This window comes from Sceloporus occidentalis, unplaced genomic scaffold, assembly GCF_023333645.1.
Source record: "Sceloporus occidentalis isolate IW3139 unplaced genomic scaffold, rSceOcc1.0.p SCAF_24, whole genome shotgun sequence".
Classification (NCBI taxonomy): domain Eukaryota; kingdom Metazoa; phylum Chordata; class Lepidosauria; order Squamata; family Phrynosomatidae; genus Sceloporus; species Sceloporus occidentalis.
This window is the reverse complement of record NW_028317004.1, coordinates 8,620,547-8,642,533: the sequence shown is the minus strand read 5'-3', so window position 1 is coordinate 8,642,533 and position 21,987 is coordinate 8,620,547. Positions and strand designations below refer to the sequence as shown.

At 36.9% G+C, this 21,987-nt stretch overlaps 1 protein-coding gene across 1 annotated transcript in view; it reads left to right on the top strand.

The window, feature by feature from the left end:
• Positions 1 to 18,663, top strand: part of LOC149300581 (intermembrane lipid transfer protein VPS13A-like) — a 72,063-nt gene extending 53,400 nt beyond the window's left edge. The window contains 17 exon segments of the mRNA XM_089485091.1: positions 76 to 222; positions 1,519 to 1,600; positions 2,077 to 2,146; positions 2,960 to 3,068; positions 3,721 to 3,834; positions 3,972 to 4,117; positions 4,227 to 4,308; positions 4,407 to 4,520; positions 5,513 to 5,588; positions 5,781 to 5,944; positions 6,596 to 6,641; positions 6,730 to 6,853; positions 7,371 to 7,485; positions 14,400 to 14,485; positions 15,837 to 15,960; positions 17,595 to 17,669; positions 18,613 to 18,663. Coding sequence (XP_089341217.1) covers positions 76 to 222; positions 1,519 to 1,600; positions 2,077 to 2,146; positions 2,960 to 3,068; positions 3,721 to 3,834; positions 3,972 to 4,117; positions 4,227 to 4,308; positions 4,407 to 4,520; positions 5,513 to 5,588; positions 5,781 to 5,944; positions 6,596 to 6,641; positions 6,730 to 6,853; positions 7,371 to 7,485; positions 14,400 to 14,485; positions 15,837 to 15,960; positions 17,595 to 17,669; positions 18,613 to 18,663 — 1,725 coding nt within the window.
• The last annotated feature ends 3,324 nt before the right edge of the window (positions 18,664 to 21,987 follow it).

Below are 21,987 nucleotides of genomic sequence, written 5' to 3'. Positions count from 1 at the left end.
TCCAGCACACCAGCTGTTGTGTCACCGCAGCTTCTCCGTTCATGATCCAACATCCATCTCTCGTTTCAGTTACAGGTTTGTCTAACACCCTCGTTTACTGGAATGAAGTTTGTAGGCAACAGTTCTGCACCTGTCAGGAGAAGTTTCCTGCCAGCGCTGAAGGTGGAGTACTCTGCCTCAGCACATCAGACATCTATCCGGGTTCAAGTCTACAGCATACAGGTAAACACAAACAGAAGACCTGATGCAATATCTCTGGTTCACAATAAAAGCTTTTATTTTCTTTATTTCAGTGTTGCCATAACAAATAATTGTTTCACTAAGTGTGGCCTGAAAAGTGAGGTTCACATCCCTTCTTTAGAGGGGAAACAGCATTGCTTTAATCCCATGCAGATTGCATTTGCTGGGAGAAAAATCTAAATCAAATCAATATTTGCTGTGACCGCCCTTTGCCTTCAAAACAGCATCAGTTCACACGCACAAAGTCAGGGATTTTGTAGGCATATATTTGGGTGTATGATTAAACAATTATACCAGACAGGTGCTAATGATGATTAATTTAATATGTACGTTGAAACACAATCATTAACTGAAATAGAAACAACTGTGCAGGAGTAATAAAACAGGGCGAGGAACAGACAAATCCATTAACACAAGTTACAGCTTAGCAAGAAGACACAAGGTAGTTATACTGCGTCAGCAAGGTATCTTCCAGGCAGACAGGGGTTTCCAGATGTGCTGTCCAAACTCTTGTGAAGAATCACAGAGAAACTGACAATATTAAGGACCATAAACTCAGTGGTCAGCCAAGGAAACTTAGTGTGGCAGATGCATAATGATTATTTTTCTTCTTAATCGGAAGATATCCAGTAGTGTCATCATCTCAGCATTGGCAGAACACAGTGGAACCCTGGTACACCCAACTATTGTCCAGAGAAGTCTAGACCCGCAGCCAAAAAGCCATAGTCCTGACATAGAAACAAGGCCAAGAGACTCAACTATTCACAAAAACACAATAACTAGGGTGTAGAAAAATGGCAGCAGCTCTAGACTGGAGTCAAATTTTGAAATATCTGGCTAGCAGAATAAGAGTTTGCATGCAGTAGTGGAGGTTCCATTCAAGGTTGGGGCTCCATTTCCGCAAATCGAGTTGGGGATTTGGTCAGAATAAATAGCCTTCTCAGTGCTGACATGTAAAGCCATCTGATTGGCCCTAATTTTATTCTGCAGCATGACCCAAAACATACAGCCAAAGTCATTAATAACTATTTTCAGCGTAAGGAAAAAAAACAAAGGTTGGTTCTCCAAGATGTTTGGAACAACTTTCCTGCCGAGTTCCTTAATTAACTGTAAGTGTACCTACAATAATTGAAAGTCAAAGGGTGGTCACACAAATATTGATTTGATCTCGCTTTTTCTTCTTTTTACTTACTTTGCACTTTAATTATTTACAATAAACTACTCGGCAATTTCATTTTTATTTTGTAATGCCCACGTCTCCCTTCTTTATGTTGTCAGGTACAAAACCAGATTCCAGGAGCCATCTTCCCCTTTGTGTTCTATCCTGTAAAACCTCCAAAGTCTGTTACCTTGGACACAGGTTTGTAATAGCAATATGGCCGGTTTCAAATATGGTGGATCTGTCAAAAAATGGAGGCATAATTTAAAGTTGTTTTGAGCTGTGCTTTATGGCATTGTTAGTGAATGTGCAGGTTATGATATTTGTAGGTTGGTAGATCGTCTCAAGAAGGTATGAGGGTGAGGGTGCGCCCACTATGCACCATTTATTTTACAGTAGTGAAAAATCAAGCAAGACTATGCTACTCTTCCCATGTGACATTTATTTCTTTAAAAATGTAATTATGTTTGTAAAATCCTCTGACAAATGAATGTGTGCACTGAGATGGATCAACAAATGTTAGGCATCACCATTTGCTACAACTATCTCAAGGTCATGTTGTTACAGTGGTTGTCCTCTAAAAATATATTCTTAAGCTACCTCTAACCAAATGTAATTATGATTTATTTATTTATTTTTTTGTATGTAAACCTGTTTTACCATTTTCTGCACTGCAGAACCAAAACCTTTCACTGATGTCAGTATTGTAATGAGAACTGCAGGACATTCTGATCTGACGCGCATAAAGTAAGTGTTTTTTTTTTTTTTATGTTTTGCAGTAACTCACGTGTTAAGACTTTTGTGTAGCACTTAAAACTATCCAGTGAATGCACATTTTTATTTCTTGACAATTTTCTATGTCTTTTCATTATGTATTACCACTGAGGAATATCCAAAAAGATGTCACATGTGCAAAAACAGGGATAAAATCTTTCGTGCTTGTCATTGCACCAATGTCTTGCATCAAAAGTTTATAGAACTCAACAATCATTGCATAAAGTAGTTTTGTGATCACAGAAACCACAATCTCACCATATAATGTGGTGCATCTGAGATATAAATATTTGTTGCATTTTAGTTTTAACATAAATTGATTAAAGAACTGCAACAGTTGAAATATTGCCATATCGCATTCCTCAATGAAAATAGGCTGGTTATTACAGTTGTGCATGTTATGCTACAAGTATGATTTTAGATTGACCTGTTGTGTTTTAGGTGTTAACAATACTCCATAATTATGTATGTTATGTTCATCTGGGTAGTAGCATAACTATTCCTGAAGCTTTAGATACACCACATGGTCTAGGATTGTTAATCTTTAAAATGACACATCTAAATTTGTATGTGATATCAATCAGTCCCGAAAAGGTAATCTTATTGTAATCATTTCAAATGTTGCAAGGGACTTAGCTCCCAGGGATCGCAGGTAGGTACATCTCAAGGGTTGATGAGACAAGAGATCCCAAGGAGAATTAAGGGTTGCTAGTAACCTTATTTGTAACCGAAATCCGTTACTGAAAAAACTTTATACTCCAAACTTTACTTTTGTTTTGGAAATAGGTATTTCAAGGTTTTGATTCAAGAAATGGATCTCCGACTCGACCTTGGGTTTCTGTATGCTCTTGCTGATCTTGTTACCCAAAATGGTGACATACCTAAAGATCAGGAGGTAACGCCCTGAATACACCCCTAAGTACTTGGATATTAGCATATTTTGTTTGAAGAATTTGTACCATTTCTCAATATGCATCAGACACCCTTGTGTCTAGCCGACAGCTTTGTGACCAATGAATGCTTTAATAAGTATAGTCCCATGTTATTTCCACTTTAATAAACAACAAACCTATATATAATTTTTGCAGGACTGGCTTTTTGAGATCTCTCCCTTAATATCGTTGAGGAAATTAGTTTTTAGCAGATTGCTCAACGGTCTTCTCTTCTAGCCTATTCAGTTACAAGCAATTCATGTTTTATATTGTTCTATATATCGTTCTATAAGGAAGGCTTTTGTCACCGAGCACAAAATCCTGACCTGGGTTCAGGTTGGATCAGTTAGACACAGACAGATTGTATGAGCAGATGTCCCAGAATATTCCAGAACACCAGTCCTCTGACAGCTGACAATCAATGCAGCCTGGCCTGCTTGTATTTCTTTTTCCATATAACTAATAAACGGAACTTGAATTGTAATTAAATCACGTTAATTGAATTAACCCTGTTTTGTTAAATATTGCTTAAGCCATATTTGCATATTTCTGTGTTCTATGTCCTTTTAACAACTTTGACTATGACCAAATTATTAAATTGTTATATTTGACTAGGTTGAGCTTTTCAAGAAGGACATGGAGGCTCTCCAGAGTGAACTGAGCACTGTGTCCTCAAAAGATACATCTTTAATCAGCTTATATGAATATTTTCACATATCCCCAATTAAGGTAACAAGATTCAGATACTTAAACAAAGCAATGTAACCCTGTTTACATATTACTATAGTCAGTTGCATTGTACATAATTAACAAAATAGCTATGTCATAAAACATGTCATGGGTTTCTTTTTATCCATTTACATTAGTTGCATTTAAGTTTTTCATTGAGCACTGGAGGGGATGACGGAAATAAAGAACAGCGTGATAAAGAACTGATTCCGGTCCAGTCTGTGAATCTTATGTTGAAGAGTATCGGCGCCACCCTCACAGATGTCCAAGATGTTGTATTTAAGTACGTATTTCATTCCATGCTGCTGACATTGGTCACAAATGTATGTCGTATGGTTACATTTCTTGCGTTATATTAATGTTAACAACTTCCCAATTTTTTTCGTTTTTAGACTGCCCTTTTTTGAACTTCACAATCAGTTTTACACAACGCAAGAACTGCAGTGGGATGTCATTCGTCATTACTCAAAACAAGTTGGTGTTCTCTAGTCCTGCAACTTTAATAATGTAATATCTTTTGCATTTATCCAAAATTGTGTGGCTCCACTAACAATTCTATTTTGGCTTGTTAGGCTATAAAACAAATGTACGTTCTTGTTCTTGGACTCGATGTGTTGGGTAATCCCTTCGGTTTTTTCCGAGACCTCTCTGAAGGAGTAGAAGCGTTTTTCTATGAACCCTACCAGGTGATGTATATCATACCACGCACAATTTAGTCATTTAAATTATGCTTTGTAATTTACAACAACACACCCTATGTATATGTTCTGTAATCCTTTGTACTGCCTACCCTTGCAGCCCTTAATCTTAATCCTTAATGGTGGATGAATTTGAGGATGAATCCTAAATTCTAGGAAAATGTGTCCAGTCCTCTTAATTCTTCTCCTCCCTTTCGCAGTTCCCAGATTGTAATCCTCTTTAGTTGTTCCCAGTCCTTGTATTGTAATTGTAACAGTGATCAGTCTTCATTCCAATTCATGGTGGGACTGTAAGTATGAATGGGTTAATGCCAACTAGCCTTAAGGTCAACCCAAATTATTCACCCGCCACCCTACAAACATTCACTGCCACCACTGTTATATTTAAGGACTTCAGCATTGTTATAGTACAACATACAATGACAAGTGGGGGTCCATCAGTTTGACCCATGACGTTCCCATTTCTGAGGCATGTTTAACATCGTTGGTTAGAGAACGCTGCCAGCCAGTTGACCATGTAATATGTCTAATATGAAACCGTTAGATATTGAGTGTTTAGTCAAAATAATACTTTAAATGGGACTGAAATAGAAAGAGATGTTTAGCTATTGTATTAACTCTTCCTGTGTCATGGAAAAGATTAACCCTGTACATCTGTATAATAGTGTATAAAAATAATCCCCTACCAATTCTCTTTATTTGTTCAACATCATATTATATTCCTTGTTGTGTTCAACTACTGTAATGCTGTAAACCCACATCTTTATACCATAGTGTTCATGAATTGTGTAAGGGATAAGATAGCTGAATATAACTTTTATTTTGCTTGCAAGAAAAAATAAAATAGTTTAATCACAATAATATGATGACATAAGAATTTCCAACATGACAAGAAAATTAATGTAGTTTTAATAATGAATGTTTGTTTTATGACTTGAATCCTTGTGACAACCTTCTTTTTACTTTGATCCCATTTATAGGGTGCAATTCAAGGACCCGAAGAGTTTGTTGAAGGGATGGCATTAGGTGTCAAAGCTCTTGTGGGAGGAGCAGTTGGTAAGAAACAATTTGGAGAAAAATGTAATTATTGCATGTAACTACTGGAATTTTATATTGAGTTGATTGATAAACCATAACTATTAACCCATTAGTCATGGTTCCTAACAAAAAAAAACTATTTTAACCCAACATTCAGATATAATAGTGACACCAATATTTCTAACTGTGGACAAATATTTCTTCTGATAGGAGGCTTAGCCGGTGCAGCATCACGCATCACAGGTGCTATGGCCAAAGGTGTAGCTGCCATAACCATGGATGAAGATTATCAACACAAGAGGAGAGAAGCCATGAAAGAACAACCCCGTGGTATAAAAGAAGGCATAACTCGAGGAGGAAGAGGCCTTGTATCTGTAAGCATTGGGGTGAAGGCTTCTGGGATTGTGATAACATTCTCATTAGAGATTGTTATGGAAAAGCCAACATGTAAATTATAGCAGTAGATCTACCACAGATGAATGTCACATTGTGTATATATATATATATATATATATATATATATGTGCCGGATCTGCCCCGATTTATGTTCAATATAATATTTGTTTATGTGTGAATTATGTTGTGCCGTTATTGTATATTCATGACTAGGAGGAATAGCCCTTAAGTTTCCCTAGAGTACCATATACACGTGTACTTGCTGAGACTGGCCTATATGCAATATATACCATCAGACTACATGGGCCATTTTGTGCCAGTAAAGCAAGGTCATCACACTAGCTGTACCAAAGGTCAATTTCTGTCACACATTAAGTCTACTTGGCTCTTTCCTTTAATGTCATGAAAATGATGTCCTGCCATGTTAAGTCATTGCATTTGTATCAGTGATTCCGATATACTTTACTATGTATCTTGGTGTAATGCTTTCATATTTCGTATACACTTTTTTTTCTTATATTTGCTTTTGTTTTGGTTGTTAGGAGTTATGAAGTGGTGTTCATACAGGAATATGTGTTTGTCAAAAGCATCGTTCTCTGTTGTGTTTACGGTGAATCTTTTCATTACAGGGCTTTGTCAGTGGAGTAACCGGGATTGTGACAAAGCCAGTAAAAGGTATAGTTCACTAATTCACCTTATGTGTTATAGGTGTGTTACGGTTCCTTGTCAATATTTCTTACACATCATTGAATTTACTCGCTAGGAGCCCAGCGGGAAGGTGCAGCTGGATTCTTTAAGGGTGTTGGAAAAGGATTGGTTGGGGTTGTCGCAAGGCCAGTCGGAGGAATTATAGACATGTTCAGCAGCACGTTTCAGGGTATTAAAAGGTAAATTTAGGTTTTTTGTTTTTTTTATGTATTGTTTACAGTACTACGTTATACTTAAATACTTTATCAATTAGAGCTTCTCTCGTTCACCAATCTTTCGCACAATGATGATGATCTTACATATTTCCATGAACCAATAACAACAAAAAGGTACCATTAATAAACAGTTTGTCAACTGAACGTATTTTGATCACATTTGTTGTTCACGAGTGCCGTCTAAAGTCCATATTCAGCTACATTCCTCAAGTGATCCATATAAATAATTCTGTATATGTATGCGTGCTAATGAATGCAGAGTGTAGTTACATATTATGATATGTACTCCCTGACTGCTTTGTGGTACAAAACTGTATTCCTAAACATCAGAGAGCAGATATTGCATAGTACATGGTTGGAATAAACTCATAGAACATTATATGAAATCGCATGATGGAATTTTACTTTTTCATTACCTATACTTTTTCTTTTTCTTTGTTTTTGTCCCTAGTAGAAATCAAATATATTTTTTTCTCTATAGAGCTACGGATTCGTCTGATGATGTTCAGAGCCTCCGTCCTCCACGATTTCTTCATGAAGATGGTGTCATCAGACCATACAGGATGAGAGAGGGTGTTGGCAGTCAGTTGTTACAGGTGATGGAAATTGAATTAGATTTATAGTCAATGGGTCCATCATCAAGCAATATAGCTGATGTCTGTATTAAAACATCTGATAATTTTTTTTAAAACTTTGGTTGAAATCAGTGTTTTGCGATATGGGAAATGTCCTCATATCACCTAAAGCCTTTACCTTTATAAGGGTTCTATATAGGGCTGCTTTGTTTGTGCCATGTATTACAGTATATCCTTCGTGTATATTTCTTATGTTATTGATGTACAGTATTTCTGATAAAAGAGTTATGTATTCTTATTTACACTTTTCAGTATAAACAAACAGGTAAACACCCAGGTCCCTTGCCATTATTTCCAGATTCATCTTGGCAAAAGCCAGGCTACGAGTGGGCAGCCTCTCCGGTTCTCAGAGTAAAATATAGCTCTTACAGCGGCAGTACATATAGGGGTTATGTCTCAAAACTTTGTTCAGGGATTTTGATACATAAATCCACCATAAACATTATCTGTATTCCCTGTTCTTTTGCTGGTTGGTGTCACAGAACTAGCTATTATATTTAATTGCTGCATTGTCAGAAATCTAACACTCCAGCCTAAATACAGCTTTTTATGCCAAGCACCCAGAAGGGAGCCGAAGCCCCGCCCCTTTTCAGTTACACGGTCAGTTAGCCTGGACTTCTCCTCAGACGGGTGCCTGCGAGGTTCAATTCTTGTCACTATAGCAGAATGCATTAGGAAGAAAGATTAGCACTCTACACCCAGTTATCCAGGCAGGCTATCTGTGTTTCTAAGCCCAACACTGCCCAACTAAAACAACAATCAGAGAGGCAACATTAACATTCAACCATTTCCAGTCCAGTTATGTGAAACATTTCTAAAATAAAGGAACTGATCAATAGTGTACGTGTCAAGGCTAATGCTCTTGAATTATGATTGTGTGCCAGCACTAAAGGCTGAGCACGGATAAGAATTTATATACGTTGCATTTAATTTCAAAAGGTAGAACCACTATAGACAAAGTATATAGTGTATTATACGTAAATAATTGTCAGTGGCACACCAGGTGTTACTTTCCATGCAGTGAAATTTCAGAGTGGCTACCTTATAAAGACATGATAATAGCTTCTGATAAGACAACCGTAGTGAGAAAAAAATGTTTCCCTAAATTCCTTAAACACTAATAACGGTATAATTGCAGTAAAACTTTAAAGGATATACAAAATACTTTTGGCGGCCGTTTTGCGGATGTCTTTTAAATTATATTAAGACTTTTAAAAGTTATGGTCAAACTGGACACCACCAATAAAAAATTTTTTTTTAAAAAAAAAGGGCTGCCACCATTCATTGTAATGCTCGCACCAGTAACAAAAATGGCTACTGCTCAACCACGGAATACGGGGAGTGTGGGAGCAGAAAAAAGGTATTTGCCAGGGTTTTAAAGAAAAAAAAATATGTTCTTGCTACAGTTGTCCTACAATTGCAATAAGTACAATAATCAGGATGGTAAAAGGCAACTGAAGAACAATAAGAAATAATTAAGGATTCCGGCAATAGTGAAAGACATGCATGGTGTGGCGTCCACCCAGATTTGTTCAGAACAGCTCTTGACTGCCACCTGCTGCTCAAACACACACACACAACAGGGAAATGCGGATGAATGAACCATCCTTTACCATGCATGCGTCTTGTACATCATCACATACTTTTTTTGTGTCCGATTTCATACAGTCTGATTATAGTTATTGTTATGTTGTACACACACTGTTTTTCAAGATTTTCAAATTTAGCATTCGCTAATAAAGCAAGATGCCGGCATTCAGTTGCTATGTTATTTTGTTTGCTCTCTGTAAATATAAAAGGCAAATCCATAATATGAACTATCATGGCATGTTTGTTGTGTTTTCCCTCCTGCATGTTTGCAAGCTACAGCTATTCATATGTTTTTTGTCTTTTAGAATTGAACTCATATTGCACGATGCTGCCTATGGTGGGACAAAATATAGGATCTTTTAACACAGTTCTGTCTGATTATAATCTATGTCAGCTAAATGCAAGCTATGCTGCTTCTTGGGTTTGGCTCTTGGTGCTGTGTATGCACATTTTCCTTTCTTTTGGTAGCCTTTGTTTAATGTCTGTAACATGTAATGCCACATATCAACAGTTACTGGGACCAGTATCACTTCTATGATTTTGTACTCAGTGCATGGAGCTGAAACCGTGCTGCTCTGGCCATGACCGTGCTGCTCTGGCCAATCTTTAGTGTCGGAGTCCTAGAGTCCAAGAAGCATATTCCACCATCTCTGCTGAGGCTTCATGTGTAATGGTTAAACATTTTATGAAACACTCGGCTATGCATTAATGTCAGAGATGGCAAATATAAATCTGAAAATAAAAATACTAATAGCAGAAGTGATAGATGGTTCTGGTGGTGTGAAAGTTCCCCTTTAAACTCATTGTCTCATCTACTAATTTGCTTTCTTGGAAATGTTATTGTTTGCTTCTTTCTTTTTCTTGCCTGCAGACGAAACACAATACAGGCCTTGAGTGAGTTTGCTTGATCAGACAATGGTAGTGATAGAATGTAGTAGAATAGAAACATTTCCTATACATTCCTATATATACCGTATTTGCTCGATTATAAGACGAGGTTTTTTTCAGAGCAAATGCTCTGAAAAATACCCCTCGTCTTCTAATCGGGGTCGTCTTCTAATCAGACCTCAAATAGAGTCTGATTAGGAGACTAAGATCCAGATCCCCCGCACCGCTGCAGGGGACCTGGATCCTCCTGTCTCACCCCCCCCCCATCATACACACTTACCGGTGCTTCCTGCTGTATTGCCGGGGCAGCGGGTTGATGTCTACGCGATCCGCGTAGACATCGTCCGCTGCAGCAGGAAGGAGGTGTGGCTAGCAGCGGGGGTTGTCTGCGTCCGTCGCGTAGACCTTCCCCGACTGTCAGAGATCTCTGATCTCTGACAGCCGGGGAAAGTATACGCGACGGACGCATACAAACCCCCGCTGCCAACTCCACCTCCTTCCGGCTGCAGCAGAAGGCGACGTCAACCCGCTGCCCCGGCTGGAAGCACCGGTAAGAGAGGGCTGAGAGGGGAGAGAGGAGAGAGGAGAGGGGAGGGGGGGGAGAGAGTGTGTGTGTGTGTGTGTGTTAGTTAAATGGGGGCATAGGGCATTTCTGGAGTGGCGTTAAGGGGGCATTTAATAGAGCACTCTGCCTCCTGAAATGCCTTATACCTCCCTATATGCCACTCTGCCCCATAATATGCCTTTTAACCCCCTAAATGCCAGAGTGGCATATAGGGGTATAAGGCATTTCTGGAGGCAGAGTGCTCTATACAATGCCTTTTAACTCCCTTAATGCCACTCTGCCTCCTGAAATGCCTTATACCTCCCTATATGCCACTCTGCCCCATAATATGCATTTTAACCCCCTAAATGCCAGAATGGGATATAGGGGTATAAGGCATTTCTGGAGGCAGAGTGGCATATAGGGGGTCAAAAGGCATACCATGGGGCACAGTGGCATATAGAGGGTTAAAAGGCATATCATGGGCCACAGTGCCATATTGGTGTGGCAAGCCTGGGGGCAGATGTGCGTAACTGGGGGACAGGCTGGAAAATACAAGAAATAAAAACAAAAAAAATATTTTTCTCAATCATAGCTTTTATTAAAAAAAATAGTTTACATGAATTAACATTTACTGGTAAAACTTTTTTCCTTTAGGGTCGTCTTATATTCAGGCTTTTTCTTTTTTCCTAAGTTAATATTCAGATTTTGGGGGGTCGTCTTATAATCAGGGTCGTCTTATAATCGAGCAAATACGGTAGCAGATATATTGTCTAGTTTCAGGGAAATCCAGAAGTCATTTCAGATCTGAAATGTGTCACATTACAGAATGTATCCGATATGTACAGTTTATATTTTCTAAAATTTCAGATAAGTTTTTATGTTCTTGAAGAGTTTTGTTGCTTCCTTGGAGAATTATATTTTTATTACTCTGTCTTATTAAAACACCTGAATTGCGTAATATTTTATTATATTTATGAAAGGCTGCCTTTTTGTAGACTCTTATTTGTTTTTTTAAAATATTGTCTAGTTGTATACTGGCCAAGTGTTTTGTGATATGATTGTATTGGCATAAACTTTATAACTTTTTGTTCCTTATCCGCCATATTTAATAAACATGAACTGTTCATTCAAATTGTTTGTTTTTTTTATTCTGACCTGAATAATTATCTTATTTCACCTTTTAGATTTTTTTAGCTTAAGTTTAAAATATTACTTGAAAGTAACATTTTATAGCTTTATTATTTTTCAATTGTTTACATGTTAATATTTAAGTTAATAAAATCAGGTTTTGTCTGTTGAATGCCATCCCCTGAAACTCTCCTTTTAAGAGCAAATTAATCATCTGGCTTGTTTTACATCTGTAATTTTACATCACATTGTTACTTAGAGCCCTGTGTAACACTTTAAAATGAAAAATAAAATGTACAGACAGGAAGGGGTATTGGATTCCCCAAAATAGGAGGAAATAATAGCTGCCAAGCTATTCTTCTATAGTTCTTATTATCATTGGGATGGAGATTTTGGAGTGGAGTTGTATTTTAGCTCCTTGATGTCACTGTGCATGATGTCACCGTCTAACCTCAGTGAGCTTCTGCTGCAGGAACCTTGTATAATACATGGTTAAATCAGTGAGATCTCACCAAAGTCTCTTCACACTTTATTATGCATTATACAGGGACAGCCCAGCCCTTCTTACTAGAGAAAATGGAACTTGACACCTTTCTTTTTTAGTTTCTTTCTTAATTTGATGAAGCATTGATTGTATTTTGCATATTATGCTGTGGACTGAGACCCCTTTTGCCTTTTTCAATTCTGTTTGGAGTCCCAATCCAAATATTGGGGCAGAGCCATTGGATTTAATTCTGCAAATCTGATTTCATATTTTTTTTAATATAGTGAAGTATATATTGGTTGTGCAAATAGTGATTTTTTTTTTTGCATCGAGGAGACATCTGTGTAACCTAGTGCTTCTAGATGCCTACCTGTTGCAGGATAAAGTCAAGCTCCATATTGAAACATGTGACAGGAGGGTAACCAGAAAATAAAAAAACCAGCTACAGCTGTAATTAGCTTGACAAAGTGCTAAATTTGGAGCAATAAACTAATTCCATTGAATTATGCCCCATGTAAACCATTATGTTTTGCCTTCCTTAATATTACTCAACGTAATGTTTCACACAGATTATCATCATTTAAAATGTTCTGCCTAATCTCTTAATTTAAATTCATCTGATCCTTTGGATGCTGGGGGGGGCTAGACTTTTGTACATGGTATTAGGTGTTTCTGCACCACCTCCCCATCTTTCCAAATTGTATATTCATGTGACTTTGTTTTTGTGGCTCATATGTGTGTATGGAGCAATAATCTACTCACACTTTTGTGCACATTTCTGAAGTTATTATCATTAGCATATTGCTTTTTGGGAGTCATTTCCTTGATGGTCTCATAACCTTGGCAAATGGCTTCTGTAACTGTTCAGGTTAATGATCTTCGGTGTTTGGCTTATCATTTAGCAAGCGGCCTGTACTCAAATGGGAATGTTTCTAACCAACACCTCAGACCACCATGGCCTCTATAGATCCTTTGAACTTTTAAGGGTCTTGAATACACCCAACCCATCAACTGTTGATAAAATGGGTGCTTGAGTATTGTTTTATGTGGACAAGCAAAGTACGTAATCTTTTAGTATGTGTCATGTCATGTTTCTCCTACAAGCAGCGTTGGGTTAGCCTTCATAATGCATAGTTAAATACAAATTGTTTAAGTTAATGATTAATCTATGCATTCTGAGGTGCCACATCAGCTTCCCTTGCAGGAAGAGTTTGCCAGGGTTGACCCTTAATGCATCTCAATACAATGTGCATTAAAACTCCTGCTATAGTAAATATACAGATGTCTAGACCGCTCTTGTCTCTTATTTGCACATGACCTTTAAGCTGAATTAAAAATATAAAGAGCAAAAAAGAAAACCAAACAGCAATGTTTGAAAGAGTGAGCATTCAGACAAAGTGTAAACTCTTAACTACGAACATGAATCCAACATTTATTTCTGGATTTACAAATAATGACATAAAAAGGGCATAGAAATCCAACAAGGATCAATTAAATGGAAAGTAAAATGTATCCGTTTTGCAACATAAATTCACTTAAAAAATCTTAGTGAGTCATAAAAATTTAAAAATCTTAATCTCGTTCTGAATGTTTCTTAGCAGACCTAACCTAGCACTCACATGTTACTCCATATTTAATACCACTTCATGACTATAATACATACTAGGATGAAACTATAGTCTACAAAAGTATTGTGTTTGCATGCTTGTTGAAGGCCAACACCATTTTCATTAGGAATTGTCTATTAATAATATTTAATGAAACCATAATCACAGGTTATTTGCAATATTAAAAAAATCTTTGGTGTGGTGTATAATATAACACTAAACCTAAGAACCTGTTAAAGCAACAGTGTGGGATGTGACAGACATTTTTGGATACTCAGTACAGAACTTAAGTTTTCTGGTTCTTATGTTCCATTGACATTGATGGGTCTTCGTACAACTCAATCTGATGAACAATTTTATACAAAAGGAGAGCAAACCCAGACTGCAGCTCAATGATTGTAGATATCACATGCTAATAACCATACCTACAAATACCAGCCCGAAATAAAACACAATAGTACACAAGAAACTTGTTTAGTTGGTAGGGTTTTTTTCCACATAAAAGATGTTGTTTGGTGTCATCAATCATTTTAATTTAGGATCTTAGTTGACTTAGGAAATTGCTTAAGGAAATGGAAAATCAGTCAGTTTCCTTTTTAATGTTGGGTTTTTTTTTTCATTTTTTCTCTAGAAAATTGAAAATGGCCGGTTTGCTCAATGGAAATATCTTGCACATGCAATGGTCAACAACAGCGACTTAGTTATGGTAACAAAGAGGTATGTAACACATATAACCCATACTAAATGTGTATACAGTCATGTAAAAAAGAAAGTACACACTCTTTGAACTCTACAGTTTTACATATCAGGACATAACAATCATCTGTGCCTTAGCAGGTCTGAAAATTACGTAAATACAACCACATGACATATTACACCATGTCATAAGTTATTCAACAGAAATAAAGCCAAAATGGGGAAGCCATGTGTGAAAGACAGTGGCGACCACTTGGTCCTGTCGCCTCGTACCGGTTCAAAATAGTTTAGAAATGGCCTTTTTGACCTGGACCTATCCCCTTTTTAACCTACTTTGAACAGGCACGGGGAGACAAGGTAACGTGACCCCAATACGTTCCTAAGTGAAACCAAGGTTGCTTGCACAGTGTGCAAGCAGCCGGAAAAAAAAGCTGATGAAATGATGGAGGTAAGCAGGTGTGGGCGATGGGTGGTATGTAATATATGTGTGTTTATTTATGTGTATGTATGCGAGCATGGATGTGTACGTCGGGTGAGATGGAGTGTGCCAGAGTGTATGTTGGAAGGGGGGCAAGGGGCAATGATGGCACAGAGAAGTTGTTTGGGGGCAATGATGGAACGGTTTTGGGGGCACTGAAAAGCTATGGGTAAAGATGGCACTGATAAGCTGCTGGCGCAGAGGCACTCATCAGCTGTTTGGGGCAAAGGTGGCCCTGTGGGACATTTTGATTGGTGAAGCTGATGGGCCCGGGGGCTATTTTTGCATCAGAACCCTGGGAACAGATTATGATGTCCTAATATGTAAAACTATAGAATTCAAAAAGAGTGTACTTTCTTTTTTACATGACTATAGATCCACAAAGTTCTATTGATATAGTATGTATATGCATATATATATATAGTATGTGAATGTATATGTGTGTATACATATATGTGTGTGTGTATATATATAGATATATATATCCATAGAGAAAATCTGGTTTACATCAGTAGTTAGACCGTTGATGTAGATGTATGTTTTATGGTTAAATAATGAGACGCTCACCGGGGATTACCCTTGAAAAAATATATAGTGCTATAAAGGAGTTGAAAGGTCCAGGTCTCTTACAAACATTCACTATAATGAGTAGACCCTCTGTCTTCTTGTATTTGTTGTCTATGTATCACTCTTCTGTTCCAAGGAGTAAATGCTTTTTATCTGTACTGTTAATCTGTGCCGTCCTGATTCCTAGATATGTTTGCCGAACTGGCCTGTCAGGTTTTCTTAGTGTTAAATATTATTTTTCAAAATAATGCAATACATTGCAGAATAGATTTGAACACATGTGTTAAACAAATATTGGGTTAACTGTATTTTTATTTTTTTTCCTAGTGGAGTGTTGTTTGTTACCAAAGGAACATTTGGGCAACTTATATCTGAATGGCAGTACACATTTGATGAGTTTACCAAAGAACCCTTTATTGTAAGCGAAAGAAGATTACGCATTGAGGCCAAGGTACTGTATGGACATATATACTTGGCTTGCTCCTCACTCCAGGAATAATTCCATAATCTGTGTGGTTATTTATATTAGATCACTTAGTCGCTTAAGTGACATTGCGTTCCTTTAAGTATCCCTTACTAATTAAATATTAATGTTACAGAGCTATTATATCTACCTAAATTCTGGAGCACCTACATTTAAATTCATATAGCAGCTCTTTTAAGCTTAACAGAAGCCACCTAAAATAGTGAGTCATTCAAGAACAAGATGCTAGAGAAGGACATTGCCTGAGCTATATTTCTGGTTTAAGCCCTTTCAGTCCCCAGCCTTGCCACTTAGTTAAAGTTTATTCTTTCTGGACAGATAGATTGTGAGTAACTCCTGGATCACGAGTTGCGGAAAAAATAGTATTTAGATGAAAAAAGACTCCAAAGTAATTGAAAATGTAAAATTAATACATAGCGCCATGTATATACTGTATTCTATCCACGTGATCAGTAAGAGGAGGAGTTCTAGTAAATCTTTCCCAGTCCAGTCTTATGTCTGAAGATCCTTACGGTCTACTGACACACCTGTAAAAAGCTGTCATCATGGCTAATCTTCAGATATTCAATCTCAACTGATCCATGGAAATGAGTCCAATCAGAATCTGACCAGACAGCCTTACATGATCTGAAATAATTTTTTTGTCTTAGTAAAACTGTTTAATCTTTTTAAACATAATATAACAAATAAAAATGGAACATCAGGCTGTTACCCACATGACTTAATCAATGTGTGTGATTATATATAGTTCCAACTATAGTACAAACACGTTTCATGAATAGGTGTTTCTAGTCCCTTTTGAGAATTCCGTATGGCCAAAATCATTTACAATTGTTGTATGGGAAAGGGTCTTTAGGGGCTTTGGAATCCGATAAATTTTCAAGAGCTCTCATGTTTTTATATTGGAGAAAATATCAGATTTATTGATGTCTGAAATATTTATGCGACTTTTCATCCTGTTCTGTTTTTATGGTGACTAAGTTGTCTCACATTTTTAAAGACTTTGGAATCTATTCACCAAAGTGGGATTTAATATGCATTATACAAAGCAAGCCGCAGGAATGAGCTGGCCTTCTATAACGCTTAGATTATATGGGATGTTTCTTAAAACTCTCCTCAGTTATATTATATATATACATTATCTAGAGCCAGCTCAGCACTGGGATTGGCTCTTGATAATGCATCATGATATCGGGCAGCTGAAATGTTAAATCTCCTGCAAAGTCCCCTTTTAGTGATTAAACCCCTCCGTCTTGGCTAATGGCAGTAAACATTGTAATCTGAATGCTACATCAATCTGTGATTTAAAAGTGGAATGATGCGCTTTATTTGCTTTAACACTGGCTGAAATACCGTAGCAATATTGTTGGCAAACCTTTGCTACAGGTTGATTCATTGTAAACACCATCTCCACATATAAAGAACTTTGCCTGTTTACTGTACAACCTGTCCTTTGAACATCATCGGCTTAAAACTACAGAAACAAGCACACACATTAAACAACCACAAATGTGTCTGGAATTTGTAACAAAGATTCCCAGACCACAATATGGATTAAGGTCTCGAGTCCGTCTCTTACATTTGAATTGTTTATTTTTCAGGAGAGAGTGAAATCTGTTTTTCATGCCAAAGAGTGTGGAAAAATAATAAATTTTAAGACTCCGGACGATGCCAAGGTAAATACAACAAAGTATTAGTAATTTAAAATTATTGTTGAGTTAGGCATTTCAAGTACTCATTGCAAGAGCTCCGTGAAATGTGTTCATATATTTTCAAATATATTTTCTTCCCAGTTTTAATCCCCCTTGGTGATTTACGTTTAATATTCTTTGTTGTACTTTCATAAAGAGAGGTTCGAGAAAAAATAAAAAACCCTGAAAATGATTACTAGAGTTTGTAAATGCTGCTGTGTTAGCACTCCTTGAAGACTGGGCTGAGGTAAAGGTGGTATGTTGTACCTTCCATTTCCTTATAAATGGGTAGTGGGTGAAGAATGGCCAAGGTCAGTATGACATAGTCAACATGGAGCAATGGTCCTAAATAGCATTATTATAGCCAGTGCATACTTATGGTAAAGCTGTCTGTGGATTATAATTTTAATAGGACAGGCCTAGATTATAAAAACTGAGCCCTGTTGTAGGGGTTCTATTACTGGGCCCTGTTTTTGCCTGAGATGACAGGTTGCTTGCACCATAGTGAAGGATGTTGTCAGTGAGTATCTCTGTGTAAGGTGGAAGTCCACTCACAGAACAAGGCAGTCACTGCTGTCTATTACAAATGGAGTTATAGCAAAAACTGTGTTATTTGATGGATTACCATGAACATACCGTATATATGTAACAGAATCTAAAGAAACTGAAATGGAATATATATATATATATAATATATATTACACAAACACATAATACGCTGCAGTGTACACGTTTAGGTGTCTTCATTGATATTTATTGTAGCTGACATCTGGAAATGTCACAAAGACAATGTGTATACCCGCCCAACATGTATAGGCAACCTGGGGATACCTCTAGTGAGAGAGAAAGCTCCAAAGGTATATATTTCAGCAAGTGGTTATCCATATTATGCCTGCTTTAACAAAATTCTACTTGTTTTCCTTTACAGTGGATTCTGTCTAAAATTGAAGAATTTGCAGATACTACACCAAAGACATAACTACATAACTAAAGACTGAGAAAAAACATCGAACACGTCCATTTTTTATAATGTTTTTTTTATGCTATCATAACACGATCATTGACTAACATGCAAATCACTGAGATAAACTCAAAGATCTTCCCTTACTGTCAAAGAGAATTATGTAAATTGTCAGATATTATATAATTATTTATATTACATGTTCAAATAATCTAATATGCAAATCTGAAAGCCATTTTACAAAATGCACTTTAAATACTTGAGTGTACAAGTGACATGTGCATAGAAATAGTGCCTGTATGACATATGCATATGTATTCATGTGCAGCTCATGTCTTGAATCAAAACACATTTTGCACAATCATGTTTTTCTTTTTTGGTACTGAAACTAATGTGTGAATTTTATGTATAGTTGTTTTGCATTCGGCTAAACCTTATTCCTTATATAAGCTTTGGAATATAAAGCATAACATTTCTGCAAAAAAAAAAAAATCATCATCAAAACGGTCTTATCTCTGTACCAATCAATGTGGATAGGAACATCCCACAGGTTAATACGATGACAAAATTTGTGTATCAAAACTTATGTTGAAAAAGTAATTGTGAGTTTATGTAAATATCCTCTGACACACCTTCTGTTGTAGAATACCAGTTTTATGGCTAGATCTGAATGAAGAGATTTCTAAACTACAGTGACCTTAATACCAGATGCCCCCTTTTTATGCCATAGTCTTTCTGCTCTAAAGAAGAACCATTGAGCACAGCTTAGCCTTGGCCTGAGCAACATGCTTAGTAACATGGTGTACAACCAACCTTGAGGCCTGTAGAACATCATGGAGGTGTTCTGGTAATGTTCTTGAGCTTGGATGTGAACCTGTTACTCATGAGTAGCAAACAGGTGGATTTGTAGCACAGTTTCCATACTGTACTGCATAATGTAAAAGTCACTTTGGTCTTACATTAGAACATATCATGGTACAAGCTTTATAAGGAAATTTACCTCATAATATTTTTTAAAGAATTTTACTAAATTTGTTGTCTACTCAAACCCCCTCCCCCATTGTGCATTAATGCTTGTGCTGGCAGCACAGCCTGTTTAACATGATTGCTAAACCCATTTTCATGGAGAAGCCTGAACACTGAAGTGTAGGCAATACTTGCAAAACCACCATATTTACAAAGGTCTGGGGCCTGCCTAAGGTGTTGGATGTAGACCACTGATCATGGAACAGTTAGACTTTTCATCATCATTTACAGAACTTATCTTTTTAAATATTGCTATGTGTGCAAAAGCCTCACGGTGCCCAAGGTGTTATATGTGGTGTACGAAACAGAGCTAGTTTGGGTGACTGCCTAGTCATAATTCCTTGTAGGTACAATGCAATGGGGATTATGCAAAGACCAATTTTGGGCAAAATTCAGTGCAGTCACCACAGAAATTAAGAGTTCCGTCTGACTGTTCTGTATATATATATATATATATATATATATATATATATATATATAATCAGCTAATGTACATTCAATTGTACACATTTTCTAAAAACTGTAAACCTGCACTTTTGTTTTTCAAACCAGGCACTCCTAATAAACGGACCTAAAAATAAAAACTGTCTGAGGTTTTTTTCTTTTAACCATTATGTTTTAGGAGGTATTCCTAGTTCAGTTCTGGTATTTATGAGATATGGATAAGCACTTGGTAAATAAAATGGAATTTCTTGCTTATTGGGTTGTGACTAAAGAAGAATCCAAGTGCAACCACCAAAGCAATGTAATGTTTCGGCTGATTACACTTTTTTTACATTTGCAGCAGAATTGCTTATTTATTTTAAACGCTGCGTAAATTGCCGGCGCTATATAAATAAAAGATAATAATAATAAAATTCACAATCTTAGGTGACATTACATCCAAAGCTAGAGAAGTTACATTTGTATACATTAGGGGGGGGGAGCATCTGTAGAGGGGATATGATATTATAAACATAAATGTTGGGAATACCAGCTATTCTCTGAACAAGAACAAGAGGTCATCCATTCAGACTTGAAGTAAATAGGATTCTTTACAGCGAGCGCAATAAAGATGTGGAATTCACTACCCACGGATGTTGTGCAATCAAATTCAGTAGATGTGTTTGAGGCACATTTGAAAATCACTTAAATTAGGGGTTTCTGCCTTATTTTGGATCAACAACAAGGCTGAACTTAATGGACTTACTATGTTACTGTGGTTTATGAAATATAAAATGAAAGCCTTCACTGCACCCAATCCAAAATACATAAAAAGTAATAAAAGAAATGTATACTTTGTTTTTGCCATCTAAGAAAAAGACAAAAACTATATATATATATGGAGTTATATTGTACACTGGGTGTTTTTCAGCGGTGGTACATATGCTGTAGAAGCAAATTAAAATTTTTGCCCACTTTTTTATATTTTAGTGCAAATATATGGTAATAAAAAATTTAGACTGGAATCCCCATCTATATATGTATGTTTAATAACTGACACGAGAAAAAATAGCTGACATTTTTCTTAACTTTTAAATTCCATAATGTAACATTATTGCTTCAGAAGTACAGCTCACAGTCACTGTTCAATAATAAAATACAAGCTTGCTGCCCATTTGTCTCTCGTATGTATGTTTAAATACTTCTACTCCTTCAGCAAAGTAAGTTTGACCTGGAGGGCATTAAGAGCCTAGTGGTGGCGGTGGAGACCTCCGTGGGCCAGGCAAGAGCTCAGCCGTCAGAAGCAGAGGCTGCAGTGGCACTGACGTGTGGAGTCTTTCTATGTTTGGTGTGCATGGTGGAGGATCTGGACAATAGGCAATAAAATGTTAGGATCTGTGGTCTGGAGGAGGGAAAGGGCCCAGAAGTATGCACTAACACGGCTATTTGATCCCTTTGCGTCCAAGGACATACCAGGTACGTCATCAGAAAATGTCTCTTGTGGACCAATGACATAACTGACACCGACAGCAGACATTAGAATTGTGGTTTATGTGAGAGAGAATTTTTTTTGTCTTTCTTCTGATGTACTGTTTTATTCACTAATCCTTAAATTGAGGGGAAAATGAGATGAATTTAAACATTTTAACTCATCAACTTCCCAATTCAGGAAAAGGACCAGCCCCTGCAAATTTTTCTGCAAGATGTACTAAGGTGTCTGTGTATAATATATAGTTAAACTACTGATGCAATCTCACAGGTTTATTCAGGACTCATTTGCCAAGGTTGGCCATTCAAAATGCATACTGACACTGGTGGCATCAAATGGTTAAACTCATCTCACATACAAAATGTGAGAAGCCAGAAACAGGCTGGATGAAAAGAGCAAGCAGG